The sequence below is a fragment of the Xiphias gladius genome, chromosome 19, assembly GCF_016859285.1.
Source record: "Xiphias gladius isolate SHS-SW01 ecotype Sanya breed wild chromosome 19, ASM1685928v1, whole genome shotgun sequence".
In the NCBI taxonomy this organism is placed as follows: Eukaryota; Metazoa; Chordata; class Actinopteri; order Istiophoriformes; family Xiphiidae; genus Xiphias; species Xiphias gladius.
This window is the reverse complement of record NC_053418.1, coordinates 382750-403408: the sequence shown is the minus strand read 5'-3', so window position 1 is coordinate 403408 and position 20659 is coordinate 382750. Positions and strand designations below refer to the sequence as shown.

At 48.9% G+C, this 20659-nt stretch overlaps 1 protein-coding gene across 1 annotated transcript; it reads right to left on the bottom strand.

Annotated features, from left to right (window-relative positions):
- Nucleotides 1-161: 161 nt before the first annotated feature.
- Nucleotides 162-11979, bottom strand: prdm12b (PR domain containing 12b). The gene is made up of 6 exons (XM_040156278.1): nucleotides 11721-11979; nucleotides 9616-9681; nucleotides 8599-8723; nucleotides 7078-7233; nucleotides 5460-5574; nucleotides 162-4631 (listed from the first exon to the last, which is right to left on the bottom strand). Exons 1-6 carry the CDS (start codon nucleotides 11977-11979, stop codon nucleotides 4138-4140), a joined length of 1215 nt encoding a protein of 404 aa, XP_040012212.1. The 3' UTR covers nucleotides 162-4137.
- Between the last annotated feature and the right edge of the window lie 8680 nt (nucleotides 11980-20659).

The window sequence follows — 20659 nt, the reverse complement described above, 5'->3', positions numbered from 1 at the left end:
TTAACAACAGTCACGTCCAAACAAAAGCCCTGCATTCATTCTTCTGTCTTCTTATCTTCCTAAGTATCATCAGCATAATGGGCTGGTATATGGAAGTGACACAGCTGGAGCTCAGTGGAGACACTGACAAACAGAAGCAGAGCAGAGGGTGAAGGTGAAGTAATACTTTATTAGGAGTATATAGGCTCAAATACAATGTCCTTTATAGAAGTCAACATATCATACTTCATATACTGATACATGTGTCATATATGACCTTGTACATATACATATACAGAAGATAAAGTGACGGTTGAATTAAATTCTGGGCATAAAGCACATCTCATGTTTATATTCACATTCTTTTCTTTGACAGTTTGGAGTTTATTTACATCACATGAAGAGAAAAGGACGACAATCCGCCGTCAGCTAAAGGGACTCATCAGTTCTTCATTCCTATTCTCAGTAGTTAGATTATTTAACAACATATTTATACAGAAATCAGGCCCCGGGGGGAAAAACCATGTAGAGACATTAACAAAGACTAGAAAATCAGATTCTTATATTTTGTAACAGGTGTCAGCTGACATGGCCCGAGACACAATTTGGGCCTCAACGGCTTAAGAACCACGGACATAAACCAGTAATAATGTTCATAATGAAGATAATATTAAAATACTTTAAATTTCAGGCTCGGCCATTTTTGATAACTGACGAGCTTCTTCAAAGGAATCGGGTCGGTTTCCAGTGGATTTACTGATTGGTCAGTAAAGATGACGTGGAGAAAGCCATTCCCTCCTGCTAACGTGCTAGCATGCAGCTAACGTTAAACAAGACTACAAGGAACCCGCAGTCCCGAAAGACGAGTTTCATTTTCTGTTATGTGCGCACAAGATAAAACAAACGTGTTTTGGATATTTGGTGCCTCATACTATGGCGATTCGCTATCACTGAACATGGCGTGTGCTGAAGTGAAAGCTTCGTCAGTCAAGCAAACAGACTAATTCAAGCTAGCGGAATATCGTTCACGTCCACATCCCAGTCGCAATTACGCCTGTGAAAGTTGATTTTTTTTTTTTTCTGAAAGCGCTGATACGTCGGAGTATGCGCCGAAGAGTAATCCGTTGTTAAAGGCAACTAAATCCTGAAATCCGTTAATATAGTTCTATATTGAACGAACACTGTATTTTTACGCCTCAGGACAACGTGAGCGTGCCCTTCACTCCCCCGTGAGGTGAATGCAGCATTACTCCACATAGCTGGTGTTAAGTGTCCAAGCGGACTGTCACTCGACGCTTCCATGTTTCTGACCAAAAGAGAAAATACCTGGACGAGGCGTTTGCTAAGGTGCTCAACGTGTCGCACTCCGACCTTTTTGCAGCACCGGGTGTCTGTATGGGCCAATGTGTGACGGGAATTTTGACACGGAAAGTGAAATGTGAGCATTACTAAACGGGCCGTATGCTAACGCGTTAGCACTCGCTGAGATTTAAGCCCTGGTCACACGAGAAAGTGACACAGCGAAGTTTACCTGTGTGTCCTCGTGACACAGGTGATGCTGGACCCTCGGTGACGTGGTGGCTACGCAGAGAGAGAGATGGCGGTCAGTTTTACTAGCCCTCCGTGCTAGCTGGCTTGCTAACATGACACCGATGTTGAACTCAAACTAGATTTACACGGATTTACTTTGCCCCCACAGTTAAACACTGACCGAGGCGATTCCACTAAAAAACAGTAGCCATTAAAAAGCTTTTACTCCCCTCACCACGAGTTAATGATGCGGTCACGTCGTATCATTTAACCTCAAATCTGGAAAAACGGTTCGCATCAGCCTCCGACAAATATTAACACCGACACAGTCCACTCGGTGTAAAGCTGCTGTAAAACGAGCTACAGATACGCAACACAAGCAAATGATCTGGTGTATTCTGTGTCTGCTGTGACTACAAGGTTAGCACCGGGGCTAACCAGCTCGGGATAATGGGTCAACACTGCCAGATTGAAATCGTGGCTGTTTTTCCCAGGATTACCACATTGATGCAGATTTACTTTGCCGCCACAAGCGTCTGATCCATTGAAATGAACCCTCTAATTTGAACAGCCTGTCAGTCCACGGAGTGTGTGCTGCGGTCTGAGCAGGCTTGGCTGTGGCCAGCAGACAAATGCAGTTCTGTTCATGAATTCTGCGTTGGGGATCTGAGAGCACGGTCTGGGTTAAACGTGGACACCCGCCGAAGCTCGCGACCCTCTGCAGATATGGAAACGTGCTTTAGCACGGGGTGGCTACCACCTGTTAGCATGCGAGTAGGCAGATCGACCAGAAACTCGGTGGATTCCTCTGAAGGAGCCTCAATGCTCAGACTGTGGCGCCTCCTAGTTTTCAACACACACATTACAACCTGTAACAGAGAACCATTAGCATGCAAACCAAAGCACGACATCATCACCTCATAGATACGTGAGTTATACTGACATGAACAGCCGGGGTCACGGGCTGACACTGTCTCGTCATGCAACCGTTGTATGAACCATTACCGGGGTTTGTAGCAGGGTCTCCGCGTCCTGATGAAGAGACACTGAAACATTTTAAGAAAGAACGGACTTGAACCAGCGTGTAGGTGTGACTGTGTTTATGTGAGTGTGTCTGTCTGCAGCCTGATGGATGTGTGTGTGTGCTTATGATGTAACCCCCCCCCATGCTGGAGGTCCACAGTCTTGGAAGTGGTCAGTTTATTTTCCATCTGATTGATTTCATGTTTAGATAATGTCACTTGTCGTCAGCCATGTAGCTGCTGGAAGTCTCCTTCGTAAATGATTACCCAGGTAGCCCAAATCTAAGTCCAACAGAGGCCTGAGTGTGGCAGTGAGGGGGAAACGAAACTTAATTCAACCACTCTGAAACTGATTCCAGTGTCTGGGAAGATCTGCTGGACAAAATTGAGTCCTACATTATTTAAAGACTGCAGGCGGGACGTCATGATGAAGAGGCCATTTAAAATGTGTGAAGTCATCCTTAACGTTTCGTTCCAAAAAATTAACTGACCGCTTTAAAGTCCAACTGAAATCAGCTTTAGTCCCTTTTTTCAGTCTAAAATAATGTCAGTGTGTTTTAAATGTGTTGTTAATAGCTACGGAAGAAAAGGGGTCACATATCAGAAATGTCCCTTTTTGTCTACGTGCTGTTCAATGCGCTGCAGCTGAATTGTCACTGGTGACCGGGCTCCTTCAACACGCTGAGCTGCAGGACGAGGCCTGTGCTCGTGTCCAGACTTCACCAGGGAGGCTAACGTGGTTGCTGGCTGTTCTGTCTGTCATACTACACTGACCTTACTGCTTTATGCAACATTCAATTGGCTGTATCCAAATACGGTCTCCACCTGAGTGGACGGCTACCTAACGATATACGGTCAAGTTAAGGCAAAACTAGGGGGCGCCATCATAAAACCAAAAAAATATAAAATCTCAATCTCTGCCTTTTGGTTTGGACAGAAGAAAAGAAGCAAAAATACTGACACTTCATTTCAGTTGGACTTTAAATCATTTGGCAGATTGAGGATCAGGTCCCATAATCCAGATCATCAGAAAAGGTTGCTGACGCGAGCGTGATGTATCGAAGCCTCGTCTGCGGTGATTTTAGCCTGTCGAAGCGAAGCATCGATACATTTTGCTGTGATACTGTTTAGTGTGTGTCTGGCGTAACATCGCCATCTGTAAAGCCTGGTTCTAGACGCAGGATGATTACGGATGTACCAAAATCCCCCTAGGTACACTGGTCTGACTCAGGGTGGTTGATTTTAGAGTCTATCTCCTTCATGCCGCTTGCAAATTTTGGGGCATTTTTTCCAATCGGGGAAACAGCAACCAGAGAGGTCACCTTGTCTGGACATTGGGAAAAAATCTGAAATGCGCGCGGCACGTCAGAGGTCTGGACGCAGGTTACCAGTAGAGTGCCGAATTTGCTAGATCGGCTGGCTACCTGGGTAACCGCCGGATAGTTCACCATGTTCCTCCCTGATGGAGGGACACCTGCCTGGGAGCAGGCCCCTTTCTCAGTTTGTCCCAATACTCCATCTTATTTCTAAGTTAAAAGACGTGTCGCTGTGTCAGGCTGTCAGTAGTTGGGTTGTCGGTCCGTCTGTCTGCCCCTCTGCTCCCCCGTCACAGCACCATGGTCGGTATATGGTGAACCAGTGACGCCGGGTGAGGCACGGCGGTCAGCTGCGGTGGGTGAGGATTAGGCGAGTGAGCTGAACGCACTCCTCCTGTCCCTCCTCCGCCCACCACCACCACGCCTCCCCCCTGCGCCCCGGGGTCTCCGCTGGGCCGGTGCCTGGCGCTCTTCTGGTGCGCCCGCAGGCCAGCCAGCTGCGAGTACGCCGACTGGCAGACGTGGCACTTGTACGGGCGCTCGCCGGTGTGCAGCCGCACGTGGTTCCTCAGCGTGGACGACTGGCTGAAGCGGCGGTTGCAGAAGCGGCAGACGAAGGGCTTGTCCAGGGTGTGGATGCGCATGTGGGAGCGCAGGTTGCTGCGGGAGTTGAAGCCGCGATGGCAGATGACGCAGCGCATGCGTCCCAGGCTGGAGGAGGAGGAGGAGGAAGAGGAGGAGGAGGAGGAGGAGGAAGACGAGCCTTCGCAGGTGTGGAACTCATCTGTCAGGAAGAGCAGCAGAGATGTTTCAGACCGGCGACTGACTGAAAGTGGACTGTGGAGTCTAATGAGTGTTCAAGGACAAATCTGGACAAATCTTCACTAGAAAGTTGAACCATCACGTTAAAATTAAAGACTGGGGTGAACAAGTGGAGGGGCTCAGGACATGAGAGACCACAAAGTACATACAACCTGCAAGCAGTTTCAAAAGCTTTAAGCAACATATGAATGAGGTCCTGACACACACTGTAAGACCAGCAAGTAGACGAGACACCGATGAGTTCCGGCAGCAATCATTCAGATTCTGAAGGGACCGGTACTTGAAACTCTCGGTCTTTTTCTCGGAAGCTCAGGTGTCGAGGGCAGAGCACAGAACTCTTCTACCCACTTCCCTTCAAAACTCTTAAAGGATCAGTCTGTTATTTGTCGAATAAGACGAATAAGTAAGTGGACTTTGAGTGGAGTTGATTTTGTAACACGTCCATTCAAGAATGGGCTTTCATGCTCAAGGTAATTTAATTTCATCATTTATGATTCAATCTTGTTAAATCACTTCATTTTAAGATCAGTTTATCTCAATAAGATCTTTATCTTAAGATCTCAAACTATTTTCTCGTGATGACGGTTTAATTATGTCGTTATGTGGAGATAAAATATTGTTGTAAAATTGTGTGTCAAGATTGTGATTAAGTCTTTTTTCCTCTGAGTATTTGTCTGTTTTCCAAATGTCTCCATGAAGGAGCGAATAATGAAACATTTGAGCGATTTAAGATCTGGTCCAGTTTCAGGTTCGTGGATGAGTTTACAGATCAATGATCGATAATCTTTACCGTTCTTGCTCTTCTTGCTCTGTTCATCATCTCCTCCGGGAATTCCAGGGATTCCCAGGAAGGTGTTGTGGGAGTTTCCGTACCAGACCAGCAGCTCCTGGTCCGGAGGGATCGTCTGGGGGGAAAAAAGCACGTAGGTTAATCCTCTGACAGCTTCAGCAAACGCAAAACTGCCTGGAGGAGTTTTACAGGATTTTCTTATTTCAAAGCTGAGAACATAAACACCAGGCTGCACGTATCCTGTCTCTCAATCAAAACAACTAATGTCTATCTATCGTTGATATCGATCTTGACCGGGACTTCTCTGTAGGTTTGTTGTCTGAGAGTTAAAGTCGGAGGAGCAGGAACACTGGAACAACAACTGTTCATCTGTGTGCCAGCAGAGGGCGACACAGACCTGAACTGCTCCTGCTGCTCTTCCTCTGAAGGTGAGAATCCAAATGATTTCCGAACACGTAAACTCTGCCGTTTTCTGCCTTGATTGATGATTTGTTTCGCATCTTTATGTCCTCTGTTCTAGATGAGGAGATGAGGATCACTCCCATGTTTAAAATACTTTTCCTGACTTTACTCGAATGGTCTCTTGAATTCTTCTATCTTGTATTACTGGAATTGGTTTTCACCAATTTTATTCTGGTTCAATTAATGTCTCCTGTTGCCTGAAAATTCTCCATTTGACTAGATTTTATGTTCGGTTTCATCATTTTTCTTGATTTTAATTTTCTGCCTTGTATGAAGCAGTTTGTCAGCTGGGTTTTAAAAAGTGCTCTAGAAATAAAGGTCATTATTATTAGAGAAGCTTCAGTTTCTGGAGAACTGATACTAAATTACCTCAAGACCTGTTAGAGTAAACTGGTTTATAAATTACACCAGAATTTACCAACCCGTTACCGGTTTTTCTCACATCCTGAACTTTCCAGATCCCATTCCTGTGTCTCCACTGTGTTTTTCTGTATTCAATAGTATAATTTACAAGATTTTACATGCAAAACATATGAGGGGTTTACAGAATATGATGCAGTGCTTTACTATTAAACCAAGCCGTGGTGTGTAAAGTACATAAAATTGGCTATACATTGACAAATTACAACATTACAGCATTATGTTATATGGGCTGCGTTCAAAATCGTTCACATTCACCTGAACTTGACTTTTTGAAAAAGCAACTGCCCTATTAAGTAATAATATCCAATAATACGATGCATTATAAATAAGATAACGCTCTGAAAGGAGTCTTTCTGACTTTTGCTGCATTATGTACATTTTGCAGATAATATTTCTGTAATTTTATATCAGAGTCACAATGAACGTGTGATTTTTACTTGTAATGGAGTATTAGTAGACTGTGCTATTCTACTTTTACTTTAGTAAAATATTTGAAAACTTCTTCCACCACTGCTTTCACTTAAATATCATGTTGAATGCTGTACTTCTACTGGAGTACTTTTACAGCGTTACTGTCACCCTTACTTCAGTAAAGGATCTGAATACTTCCTCCCTGACAGTCAGTACCGGTAAACAGCTCAGAGATACACTTTTAAACTGCAGAGTGTCTGCAAAACAACAGGGTCTGTGGTTGTTACTAGGGTGGGGGTGAAAAGGTGACGCGTTCACTGACCTCCACAGCCTTGTAGAAGATGCTGCTGCCAATCTGAACCACCTCCAGGTTCTGCTCCTGCTCGTTCCTCGCACATTTAATATATGTCATCCAGCTCCTCTGGTCCTCCTGACTCGCATCGATGAAATACCTCACTGTCCCATCCTCGTTAAACACCTGAGAACGAGAAAAACACGTCAATTATATTTCTTTTTTTCTGGTTACCTGTTTTCAGTAACTACGATTAGCTCTCGAGCTACTTACAACAGGTTACTGGTCACTAGTCGCAGTCAGTTATTTACATGGTCGCTCAATATTTACCCAAGTATTTAGGTTTTCTGTTGTTACCTAGGCAGTCATTAACCATCTAGTCAGTTAATGTAGTCAGCTAGTTAGTTAGTTTGGAAAATTAGTTAGAATACCAGGACGTCTACACTAGCTTGTTTAATCTGCTGCCACCGTGACACCATCTCTGGAAGAGCGGTGGCAGATGGATGGATGGATGGATGGAAGGACGGATGGATGGAAGGATGGATGGAAGGATGGAAGGAAGGGGTGGATGGATGGAAGGCTGGATGGAAGGATGGATGGAAGGGTGGATGGAAGGATGGATGGAAGGATGGAAGGAAGGGTGGATGGAAGGAGTGAAGGAAGGGTGGATGGAAGGGTGGATGGAAGGAGTGAAGGAAGGATGGATGATGGAAGGGTGGATGGAAGGAGTGAAGGAAGGATGGATGGAAGGATGGAAGGAAGGGTGGATGGATGGAAGGATGGATGGAAGGAGTGAAGGAAGGATGGATGGAAGGAGTGAAGGAAGGATGGATGGAAGGATGGAAGGAAGGATGGATGGATGGATGGAAGGGTGGATGGAAGGAGTGAAGGAAGGGTGGATGGAAGGATGGAAGGAAGGGTGGATGGATGGAAGGGTGGATGGATGGAAGGATGGATGGAAGGAGTGAAGGAAGGGTGGATGGATGGAAGGATGGATGGAAGGGTGGATGGAAGGGTGGAAGGCTAGCTGGCAGTCAGTCTGTGCCTGTTACAGGTAATTGGATAGTTACTCACATCAGCTCGAGCTAATCAATCATTCGCTAGTTACTTAGCTAGTTAGTTTGTTACAGTCAATTAGCTCGTTATGTACTGTAGGTAGTTAGTCAGTCAGTCACGCAGCTGTCAAGATAGCCACCACTTTGTTGGCTAGTGAGGAAGTGGGGTTATTCAGTTAATTAGTTGCAAGCTATGAGTCAGCAAAGTGGTTTGTTGCTTTTCTTAGAAAGCAAGCTAGCTGGCTAGCAGTCAGCTAAAGCTAGCTGGACCTATATCAGTCACGCAGTTGGCTAGCTACGTGGACGCCTGCATTCACCGAGTCACCTGGTTGGGTAGTTACCGAGCAAGCTAGCCGGCTATCCGGGTAAAGTTGCAGTTAGTAAAACAAAAACAGACCTAAAATATTAAATGTGTCCTGGATAAATCCATCTGCCATGTGTCATATAAATATAACGTAACGTGGTGAGTGAATGTAAAACGTAAATGTCAGTTTACCTCCCACATGAGGTTGTTGTTCTTGTACAGGTCGATGTGCTCAGGTGAGATGAGGCGTCCAGTGAACGGTCCCATCTCCGTTCCTGCTTTGATCCAGGTCTTAGAGAAAATGCCCAGACCTTCTCCTGCAAAACAACGACACAACAACCGTGGGAACACGAACGCCCGTCTGCTGCCCGCACATTGCCCGCACATTGCCCACCAGCGTCCGGCTTTACGGCGTGAAACCAACAGGGTGTCGCCTCCGTCCCCCGCCCGCCAAGTCACAGGCAGTCGCGCAGAGCTGAGCCGGGACCGGATGAGTTTCCTCGGGTAGATTCTTTCTAGCTATCGAAAGGTCTCGTCTCTCAACCTGACGCCCAAGTCGGCTGGACCCAGGCCACTTATCAACACGTTACTGTCTGTTTCATCGTTATCCTGCACAGGCACAAGTAGACCAGCGCACGTCGGTGCATTCAAAGTCTGAGCCATCGGGAACAAAACGACGAAATAAAAACAGCCTCAAAATGTTGCACCGGATCATTTATCAGCTCGAGTCGAACCGTCTGGGCCGGACTTGAATTCGGCATCGTCGCAGAAAGGTGGTCTCGTTAAAACACACGAACACCGATGGGTTGATCCTTGTGCTCTGCGGGGGACCCTGGACCGCAGAGCTCTCGGAAAACCCGTGGCCTGGACGAAAACCATTTCTCCCAGATTTATAGTTTTCCCAGACTTTTCCCAAATTCCCCCGATATGAACCAATGGGCAAAAAGCCACGAGCCGCTCGCCGACGTGACCCGCCTTGGTTGCAAAGGGGCAAACGACAAACAAACGATTCGCCCCCGTTGTACGGTTCCCGGCCGGCAGTTACTAAACCGGTCGGAAGAGAAGAAAATATCCTTCTCCGAGTCCTGAAGCGGAGCCGCAGAGGAGATAAACTCGAATAAGGCTCGGCTACAGGTGCGCTACGGAACGAACAAAGGTCGAGTGTGTGCTCACCCCCCAAGAGACCGGTTAGAAAGAGAGAGGCTTTACCTGGGACCGAGCTCTGGGCGATGATCACCTCACTGGGTAACACCAGACTGGACAACTTCTGCACCTCTGGACACAAACACAAGTAGGAAACATCTGTTCAATTTCGCTCTTCAGACCCTTTTCAAGTCATCGTCTCCGCTTAGAAACGACTCGGATCGGAAGAGTAAGATAAGTGACAAAAAATAAAATAAAAAAATGGATTTCCCCTCACCGAACTCCATTAAACATTTGGCATATTTTACATGGAATGAAAAGGCTTAGTGTGTGTGGTGCCGCAGCCCTGTTTTCAGACACGGCCTCGTGTTCCTGGATCCAGCCGAGAGGCTGAATTTTCCCCTGAAAACGGTGAAAACCACACGAAACTGCGCGGAAGAAAGAAAAACCTCGGCGAGGAGAAAAAAGGAGGTTAAATGCTCCTTTTTTCTCCTTCGGCGGCCGCATGCTGCCCACACCCCCTCCCCGCTGTCCACCGAGCCGCATGAGGGGAGAAATCTAAATTCATGACCGCTTTAGGAAGCCGGAAAATTCAGAGAGAGAGATTAAGAGGAGGCCAAGTCGGGACGGCACAGCGAAATAGAATTTAAATACCAGTAAATTTAATTTCATTACAATTTAATTTAATTTAATTACAATTTAATTTAATTTAATTCAATTAAAAAACACACACAATAAAATAAAATGAAATAAAATAAAATGCAAAGAGAAGCAGAGAAAGTCTCGCTCCTCCTTTATGTCACAACCTGTTTCACGCTCCGGACAGAGCGTGAAACAGGTTGTGACATAAAGGAGAAAAGAGACTTAAATGGAGAGAAAAGTGCTGAGAGATTATCCCGATTTAAAACCGCAGAAGAAGAAAAGAAGAAACTCATAAACGCCATCGGGAGAGACGCGAGGCGCTTCGAGGGCAGCGGCGGGTCCGGGAAAGGCGGATTTAAACTCCTGCGGAGCGAAATAAAGCAGAAATAATCTGGTAGAAATGAAACGGGAGCAGCCGGACACCGGGGACGAGCTCGCCCGGCTTCTCCGAAATTGTTCCCAACGAATTTTACCGAGAACGGAAACGAATTCCACGTCGACGTGAAGTTGAAATTAAAAAAGGCGCGGGGTGAGATCGGAGCCCGAGCAGCGGGGACGGCGAACGCGGCGGCGGCTCCGCTGCCGAGCAGCCGCCGGTCGCCGGAGTCCCCGATTAGCTCGTTAGGGGGGTCGACGTGATGCCGGAGAGTCCGGGCGGCGGCGCGCGGGTGGAGGGTCTCGAGGTGACTCCGCACGTTCCCGTTTAACGGCCTTCCACCTGCCCCGTCGCTCATCGATCAGGTCAAACTCATAGATTATCTAACGGACAATAATTAAATGAAGTCGGCGGCAGGTTGCCCTCGCCTCCGGACGCACGTTACACCTTTTACACCTTTTTTAAATCCACTCTTTTCACTTTTTTTTGCTTCTTCAGGCGGATTCTACTCATCAGCTCGTGTAACCGGGAAACGCGGGTTCTCTCTCCCCTCGGAACCACCGGTAAATCAGCGCCTGGGTTTTTCTCTTAATCCGGTCAAGTGACTGACAACTAATGAAATGATCTGCAGGTTTAGACCCAATCGATCGATCAGTCAATCAATCAATCAACCAGACCGAAACGCAAGTGACTTTCTTAGAATTCAGAACGAGGCATTTCGATCGAACGCCGCCCGTCATTCGTGTGTGTGTGTGTGTGTGTGTGTGTGTGTGTGTGTGTGTGTGTGTGTGTGTGTGTGTGTTACATGACGAGACTACTCTCACGCCTCAGCTCGGGTTTATCTCGGTGTGGTTTCGGCCTCCGGTCAGATCCGCGTCTTCTGCCGTGTCAGGTCGGAGACGAGCTGCATTTTTCCCCCCGAGGGGAAGAGAAAGTTTAGAGCTGCAGCCGGACAGTCGGTGATCGAACGGGAGGGAATATCGATTCGATAAGATGATATCTTATCGATGACTTGACTGATCTTCCCAGAGGCGAACTGGGCTGAACCGAAGCTGAATTACCGAATCGAACCGATCACGAGATTAATTTCAATTTAATTTCAACTGGGACATTTGATTGAATCTAATCGGTTCATCGAAGCGTCGTCACTGACCTCCGGAGAAGGACTGCGCGAGCACCTCGGCGGTGAACGCGGTCTTGGGGCTCGCGCTCGGGGCGGTGCGGTCCTCGGGCTGCAGGTGATGCTGGTGCGGGTGCGGGTGGTGCTGCTGCTCGCCCAGCACGTGCCTCCAGCGGCCGTACAGGAAGCTGTGCAGGATGTCCGAGGTGATGATGTCGGCCAGGGAGAGCGGCTGCTGCGGCTTGAAGCCCGGCTTCAGGGCCAGCGAGGAGCCGGGCAGCACGGAGCCCATGGCGGGGCGGAGGAGGAGAAAAACCCTCCAGGTGACCCAAACTTTAAAAAACCAGAAAAGTCTCGCAAAAATTAAAAAGCTCCACCTGTCGCTCGTCCTTCTCCTAAATGTCCGGACAAAGTTGATCTGTTGAAGGAGCGAAATTCGGCTTGAAAACGGTTCAAAACCAGAAGAAATCACGGAAATAAAAGAGAGTCGAGTGTGAACAGAAGTTAGGAAGAGCCGAACTAAACCGCGCTGCCGGTCACGGAGCAGAGAGAGTGTGTGTGTGGTGTGTGTGTGTGTGTGTGGGTCTATATACACTCTGTCTGTAATGAGCTGTTATCACCTCCTCCAACATTTCTATAAAGAGAGGAAGGGGGAGAGCGGCACTGTGTGTGTGTGTGTGTGTGTGTGTGTGTGTGTGTGTGTGTGTGTGTGTGTGTGTGTGTGTGAGAGAGAGAGAGAGAGAGACCCTCGCGCGCTGTTTGTGGGCGCCCCGCTCCGGCCCGTGACACCGTAGAGACACTCAATTAGGACTTAATGAGAAAACTGCAACAACAGAACAGACCTCAGACCAGCAGTTAGAGACCCGGTCCTCGGGCCAGGATCACCAACCCCCGCAAAGTGGGGAGGTGTCCCAGGGGCCCCGGACCCCAGGTTGACTCCACATCTTTTAGGACGTGAACTTTCCTCATCTGCAGTAGAACGTCCGCTTTATCGGTCCTCGATTTTCTTTGATAATCGATCGATCGATCGGCCGATAAAACGTCAGAACAGAGCGAGAAATGCCTCATTTCCCCCCGAAGCCCAAGTGAACACGTTCAGACGTCCTGTTGTGTCTGAGCAACGGTCAGAAACACAAAGATGTTGAGTTCACTGTCGGAGGAAACACGAAGATTCGCACTGAGAAGCCGGAACCAGAGAAACTCTGGTTCTGTTGCTTAAGAAAACGACTGAAACAGGCGCCGAACGGTGGAGGCCGACGCCGCCCAACCACCGATGGCCTCTCTCCCAGGCTTTGGCCTTTATTTCCTGTCAAATAAAGGAAAACGCCCCAAAATTAATCTTTAAAAACGACTTCAAAGGTTAAAACACAGTCAAAATGGTTGCCGATTAATTTCCCGTTAATCGACAAACTGATTTGCTCTTGACAGGCTGCTGGTTGGCTGGTGACACCTGAGGGGTTCAGGAGTGGTTGTGGTTTTCCGTGTCCAGGTTCTCAGACACCGGACTCTGGCGTTTCTGCCACGATACTGAGAAACCACAGGAACCTCTTCCGGAGGATCCGCAGAACAGTCAGCAGGTCACGTGGAGAAGTGTGTAGTGGTTCTGGACCGAAGCTGAGCAGGTGAAACTCATCTGTGTGCTCTGATTGGACGAGGAGCTGACTGCTGCGAGGACCTGCAGGAGGCGGCTGACTCCCACCACCTCACCGACCGGTCTGGGACGGTTTGATCAGGTGTCCATGAGGTGCAGGTGGTGCCGAGACACCTGACGCGTCCAGGTGGTGCCGAGACACCTGACGCGTCCAGGTGGTGCTTCAACAGAGGAGAGTCCAGGACTCCAGGATCATCCTGGGTCCAGTCGGTCCCGCGGAAGCTGCTGCAGGGGTTGTGAGGTCTGACGCTGGTTCCAGCTCGTGCCAGAGGTGCTGGACGGCGCTGAGGTCCAGTTCCCCCACACCAGACCGGGACCAGATTGCTCATCACAGCAGGTGGCGGCTTCCAGTCGTTGTTGTTCCGAATGAAAACGAAGGAGCAGAACTTGATGTTTCTCCTCAGAGCGAACAAACGTCTGTCAAAGTTCTGAAGCCGGAAATGTCAGCTCCGCGTCCACTGTGATGGATCACACACCTCAGGCCACTTCACCTCGCCATCGTGTGTGTGTGTGTGTGTGTGTGTGTCTGAAGCTTTAACACATGGAGGTGACCTCGGAGCTCCAGGGCCGCTCTTCGCGAGGTGCCTGGATACTCCCGCTTCCAGGCGAACCGGCCCCCTGACTTTTCCTGTGGTGCGCCCGAATCGTCAAGTCTGAGGGGCGGATTTCCGTGGACCGTGTCCCGATCCGGGTCCTGCTCTCCAGAGGACTGTTTTTACAGAACCATCCGGGTGTGTTTAGACGCCGAACGCTCTTAGTTACGGTTGCGGAAAGACGCGATGGTTCACGCGCTTCTCTGATATTTTACAATAATTAAAAAAGGGTTGAAGTTTTAGTGGAAGAAGCAGTGGAATGTGAGGAGGAGGAGGAGGAGGAGGAGGAGGAGTGCAGCAGCAGCAGTGTGAGTGACAGAGCAGGAAAACAGATTAGAGCACAGATTACCAAGACAACAGCTGCTTTCTTCGTCCCTCCATTCACCCTCCTCCTCCTCAAACCCTCCTGTCGTCTCTCGACAGGATTATTATTCTCTCTTTCACTCTGATCTGTATTTATGAGCTTTTAAACATTTATTGTCGACACTCGTGAGCGCGACACACACACACACACACACACACACACCGTTTGTTGTCGTCTTTCTGTCGGTTGAAACATCAGAATTTTATTTGATTTGATTGATTAAAAAACTCCGGACCTGTGATTTTTTTTTTAAACGTTTTCCTCAAGATTAAAAAGAAACAGGAACAAAAAAGGAGAAAAAGTCAAATCGAGCTGCCGGTTTCCGTGAGATGGAAACGGAGGCCCGAGTCCGTCCGGAGCCTCAAACCCAAACGGAACTGAGGGCAGATTCTTCTGGGTCGGACCGATGGAGAGACATTGATCTGGATCTGTCCGCCGCAGAAACAGCTGGATCTCTGAACCTTTGTATTTAACGCGTGTTCATCTGAATGTGTTGTGTGTTTCAGTCATTTTCAGGAGGACATTTCAGATTTTCCTTTTCTTTCTTTCCTTGTTAATAAAATGGAAACATTTTAATTTGAAATATTGAAACATATAAAGCAGAAAATATATCCACATTTCATTTAGAAATTATTTCAACGCCACGAATCCTGCGCCGCTCAGAAACCCTTCCGCGGGCTCGGCGAGTCCCCCGGCCGGCTCCGCGCTCTCCTCGTGCGGCTTCGCCCTCGGCTCTCCCCCGCCGAGTTCCCCGGAGCTCCGTGCGTAACGGCTCGGTGCCAAACACGGAGCCTGCGCGCTTTTGTCCCGAGGCACAGAAGAGAGAGCGCGGAGAGAAAATCCGGGAATAATGGCAGATTTGCAAATGTTTTTCAATTGATTTGACTCAATAAAAGCGGGATTTTCTTTTGCTTTTTTCTGTCTCTTTCTTTCTTTTCAAGGAGCCGAGGAGAGTTTGGCTGCAGCCGCCACGCACGCGGGCCGAGCGGGAGTTTATTAATGGAGAGTCGCGTTTTTATTGAAGGACGACACGGTTTAATGAGCTTTTTACAACAATAAGCTCTCAGTGAGTGTGTCCCGGTGTCCTCTCCGCCTTTATGCTCCCTCTATACAGCCAATAAGAAACCACTTTAGTCCCGAAAAGACGACGGGAAGTCAGGAGGCGGAGGGAGCGGCAGGTGACTGGCACGCGTAAAGACAAGAGGACAACGGGAGCAGAGAGAAGAAGAGGAGAGAGAGGGGGACCGAAAGAAAGAGAAGCGGAGAAAGAGTGCGGTGCGCGATCCGAGGATGCAGAGGAGGTGAAAGGCGAAGTGCCGGGGGTGGGGGTGCTGGGAATCGGCCCAAATGGCGCACTAATATTGTTCCGCTAACGTGATTAGGCGCTGTGCTGCGGCCTCATTAGTATTCATGCGGCCCCACAGACGCAGCATGTGCGCCGCTAATAATCCTCCTTTAAAAAGCCTTTTAATCGTCATCAGCTGCTCGGGAATCAAAATCAAACGCTCCCTCGCCTCCTCCTCCGTCTTCAAGGGTCTGGCTTTCTCACCGCTCTTCATCATCTTCACCACCTTCACCTTCACCTCGTTCAAGCCCCCTGATGTTCAAGTCGGACGGGTTCACCTGTCGCGCTCATTCAGGTTAAGCGTGTTCTCTCACCTGCGGGATGCAGAGGGACCTCGGGCCGACGCGGAGCGGCGGCAGGTCAAGACCCGACCCTCGCGGGATCCGACTCGACCAGACGCTTCTCGTTTCCCCTCTGTCGTTTCAACGAGGTTGCTGCTTCTACCTACGGTCCGGTCCGGACGGATCCAAACGCGCCTCCTGGGAACTGAATCCACCGGTCGTCAGGGATCCCGGATCGGGTTTTTCGGAGACTCGTTTTTAAAGCGGTCGGATCTGAGACCGGCACTAATTGATGATAGGTCTGATTGGCGGGCTAATTAAGTGTCTGGAGAGAGAGAGAGACATGAGAGAGAGACAATGAGAGAGAGACAGAGACAGAGAGAGACAGAGAGAGAGAGACAGAGAGAGGGAGAGAGAGAGAGAGACAGACAGACATAGAGAGAGAGAGAAATTCAGATATAAAGAGAAAGAGAAAGAAAGACAGAGAGAGATAGAGGCAGAGGGACATTCAGATATAAAGAGAGAGACAGAGCGAGAGAAAGACAGAAAGAGATAGAGAGACAGAGAGAGAGAGGGAGAGAGAGACAGAAAGAGAGAGAGAGAGAGACAGACAGACATAGAGACAGAGAGACAGATATAAAGAGAGAGAGAGAGAGAGATAGAGAGACAGAGAGAGAGCGAGAGACAGAGAGAGAGAGACAGACATAGAGACAGAGAGAGAGAGAGACAGACAGACAGAGACAGAGAGACAGATATAAAGAGAGAGAGAGACAGAGAGAGAGAGAGACGGACAGAGAAAGACAAAAACAGAGACAGAGAGAGAGACAGACAGAGAGAGAGAGACAGACAGATATAAAGAGAGAGACAGAAAGAGAGAGACAGAGACAGAGAGAGAGACAGACAGAGACAGAGAGAGAGACAGACAGAGAGAGAGACATTCAGATATAAAGAGAAATAGAGAGACAGACAGAGAGAGAGAGAGAGAGAGAGAGACAGAGACAGAAAGAGAGAGAGAGAGAGAGATTCAGATATAAAGAGAGAGAGAGAGAGAGAGACAGAGAGAGAGAGAGACAGAGAGAGAGAGAGAGAGACAGACATAGAGACAGAGAGACAGATATAAAGAGAGAGAGAGAGAGACAGAGAGAGACAGACAGAGAGAGAGAGAGACAGACAGATGTAAAGAGACAGAGAGAGACAGACAGAGAGACAGAGAGAGAGACAGATAGAGAGACAGACAGAGAAAGACAAAAACAGAGACAGACAGAGAGACAGACATAGAGAGAGAGAGAGACAGACATAGAGACAGAGAGACAGACAGAGAGAGAGAGAGAGAGACAGAAAGAGACAGAGAGACAGAGAGACAGAGAGATGTAAAGAGACAGAGAGAGAGAGAGAGACAGAGAGAGAGCACAGGTCCAGGTGGTTTGGTATCAACATAAACCTGAGACCCCGGTGATGTGGTCTGAGGTTTGCTGGGGCCTCCTGGTCTGTACATGTTGATTAGTGGCTGGTAGATAATGGATCAATTGATCTATCAACATTGATCCGTAGTCTGGTAGAAAATCGATTACTGATAGAGTTGATTGACTCAGGATGTGGCCCATCGCTGGTTCATCTCAACAGGGAGAACTAACGGGCCTAGCTGGTCAGTCCTGGGGGGTGATCACCGGCTGGTTATTGGTCAACCGGTCCCTAGCAACCGACTTCATTTGCGACTAATTCGCGTCTGTAAATATGTTTCAGTTTTAGTAACATAACAGAGAAATGTTAGTTTCCTTCCAAGATCTGCTCCTGGCTGCGAAGTCCTGATGAAGGCTTTCTCTGGGTCGAGGTTCAGGAGAGACGTGGTCTTGGTGGAATGCTGGAGCATGAGACAGGACGAGCGGACTCCTTCAATACTCAACCAAAGTGTTCTGGTGCCGTCCAGCAGAGATCAGGATCTGAACCCTCTGTCTGGCCGAGCGTATTACTTGAGACCTCGGGTGTCGGTTTATTAGGAACACCCAGCTCAGACCGAGTCCGTCTGATCCACCAGGGTCTGAGGTTCAGTTTGCAGCTTGTGGAGCTGCTGGACTGTGTTGCGTCACACAGAGCGGAGTTTCTGTTACTCAGCCCACCCTCAGTGATAGAAATGGTGTGGACAAAATAATAGGAACAGCTGTCCCCCTAACGAGCTGCTACCTGAGGGTCTCTACGGTAAATGGACCTTTTTTTCACCATAGTAACCAGGAGACTTTTGGTTGTTTAGCAACAATGAGTATAAATCTAAACACTGAAGTGACACATTTCCGTCCACGGACTAAAACACAGACAGTCGTGTCTCGTTGTACCTGGAGTCCGTTGACGTCCAGCGAGAGAGAGTCGGCCACCGGCTCGGACGTCCCCTCTCCATACGGGACCTAGCAGACCAGCAGGCAGATGGACGGGTCCACCTGGAAGCTCAGAGTCTGTCTGCTGTCAGCACTGGAGACGACCCTACGGCGGCCGGAATCCACAACCCAACACCTGATCCAGTTTGTCCCCATGGACGGTCTTCAAACCTAAAGGAGAGCAGCAAAGAGAGCGGGACATTTCACGGAAATCTGAACAGCAGTTTTGAAATTTCTTGTGAATAACGTGAGACTCTGACCTGAAGGTGGCGCCGGAGTTAAAGTCAGGCGATCGCCTGGATCCGCAGGGTTCATCCTCTGGGGAGCAGGACTGGGTGGAGTGTGCATGACCTTTATGCAAAAAGGTAGAAGTGGAGGGGGAGCAGGTTGGTCTGGGGGGGACCGGAGCTCATCTAGATGATCTCTCCATCACGTTGAGGCGGAGCTCCGCAGATCCACCGTGTCGCTCCGACAACGCTGTCGGAGCCGTCGCCGTCTCGTCCTGTTGCTCTGCTCCCTCTTGCCATTCACTTTGTCTGTCCCTCACTGAGTTGAACATAAAATGACTGTGTCACTCAGACGGGACGAAGGCTGGGGGGGAGGGGAGTGGATCCGGGAGGGGGGGGGGGCTGTTAGAGCAGCACATTAACGCACGGCGTGCGTGTTCGGCTGTCCACATACTTCTGGCCACGCAGTCCGGTTGATTCAGAGAGACAGTTTATTGCCCCCCGTTGGTCCCCGAGCTTCATGGGAAAACATTTGGACTGGATCCAGATCACCATTACTTTAATCTTTAATCAGGGCTGACACACACACACACACACACTTCATCTGTACTTACCGAGCTCTTTCCTGTACTTTATGACCACCAGCACTCTGCTCCACACAACAACACACACACACACAGAGACACGAAGACACACAGACCTGTTCTTCTCTCCTTGTGAGGACACTCATTGACACGATGCATTCCCTAGCCCCCGACCCGAACCTAGACCTGATTCTAGCCTGAACCCTAAAACCAGGTCTGAACCCTCAGACGTCCCTTTGAAGGTGCGAGGGCCGGACCAGATGTCCTCACAGGAGAGGTAAGGTCTAAAACTTAACCTGGTCCTCACAAAGACAGAAGTACAAGGACACACACACCTCACAGGAGAGTAAGGTCTAAAACTTAACCTGGTCCTCACAAAAGACAGAAGTACAAGGACACACACACACACACTTCATCTGTACTTACCGAGCTCTTTCCTGTACTTTATGACCACCAGCACTCTGCTCCACACAACAACACACACACACACACAGAGACACGAAGACACACAGACCTGTTCTTCTCTCCTTGTGAGGACACTCATTGACACGATGCATTCCGTAGCCCCCGACCCGAACCTAGACCTGATTCTAGCCTGAACCCTAAAACCAGGTCTGAACCCTCAGACGTCCCTTTGAAGGTGCGAGGGCCGGACCAGATGTCCTCACAGGAGAGGTAAGGTCTAAAACTTAACCTGGTCCTCACAAAGACAGAAGTACAAGGACACACACACACACACACACACAGAGACACGAAGACACACAGACCTGTTCTTCTCTCCTTGTGAGGACACTCATTGACACGATGCATTCCGTAGCCCCCGACCCGAACCTAGACCTGATTCTAGCCTGAACCCTAAAACCAGGTCTGAACCCTCAGACGTCCCTTTGAAGGTGCGAGGGCCGGACCAGATGTCCTCACAGGAGAGGTAAGGTCTAAAACTTAACCTGGTCCTCACAAAGACAGAAGTACAAGGACACACACACACACAGAGACACGAAGACACACAGACCTGTTCTTCTCTCCTTGTGAGGACACTCATTGACACGATGCATTCCCTAGCCCCCGACCCGAACCTAGACCTGATTCTAGCCTGAACCCTAAAACCAGGTCTGAACCCTCAGACGTCCCTTTGAAGGTGCGAGGGCCGGACCAGATGTCCTCACAGGAGAGGTAAGGTCTAAAACTTAACCTGGTCCTCACAAAGACAGAAGTACAAGGACACACACACACACACACACACACTTCATCTGTACTTACCGAGCTCTTTCCTGTACTTTATGACCACCAGCACTCTGCTCCACACAACAACACGCACACACGCACGCACGCACACACGCACACACACACACACACGCACGCACACACGGCTCTGAACATTAAAGGGTCAATGTGTAAGAATTGGCCAACTGTCGAATTCATAATCCAAACCAATAGGGGGCATCATATAACCAGAAACTTCGGTTGTCCAACCACATCGTAAGAAAGACGGAAACGGTCTCTTTGCCCCCCCCGCTCCGCTTCCCCCTCCCCCTCTGACTGGCCCTCGGGCAGACCC

Bases quoted from the DNA above. Each gene is read 5' to 3' on its own strand.
- prdm12b (XM_040156278.1), bottom strand. From the start codon at position 11,979: ATGGGCTCCGTGCTGCCCGGCTCCTCGCTGGCCCTGAAGCCGGGCTTC. The intron at 9,682-11,720 runs GTCAGTGACGAC...GTTTGTGTCCAG, and splicing joins CGCGCAGTCCTTCTCCGGAG to AGGTGCAGAAGTTGTCCAGT. The intron at 4,632-5,459 runs GTAAAGATTATC...TCTTCCTGACAG, and splicing joins GAGCAAGAAGAGCAAGAACG to ATGAGTTCCACACCTGCGAA.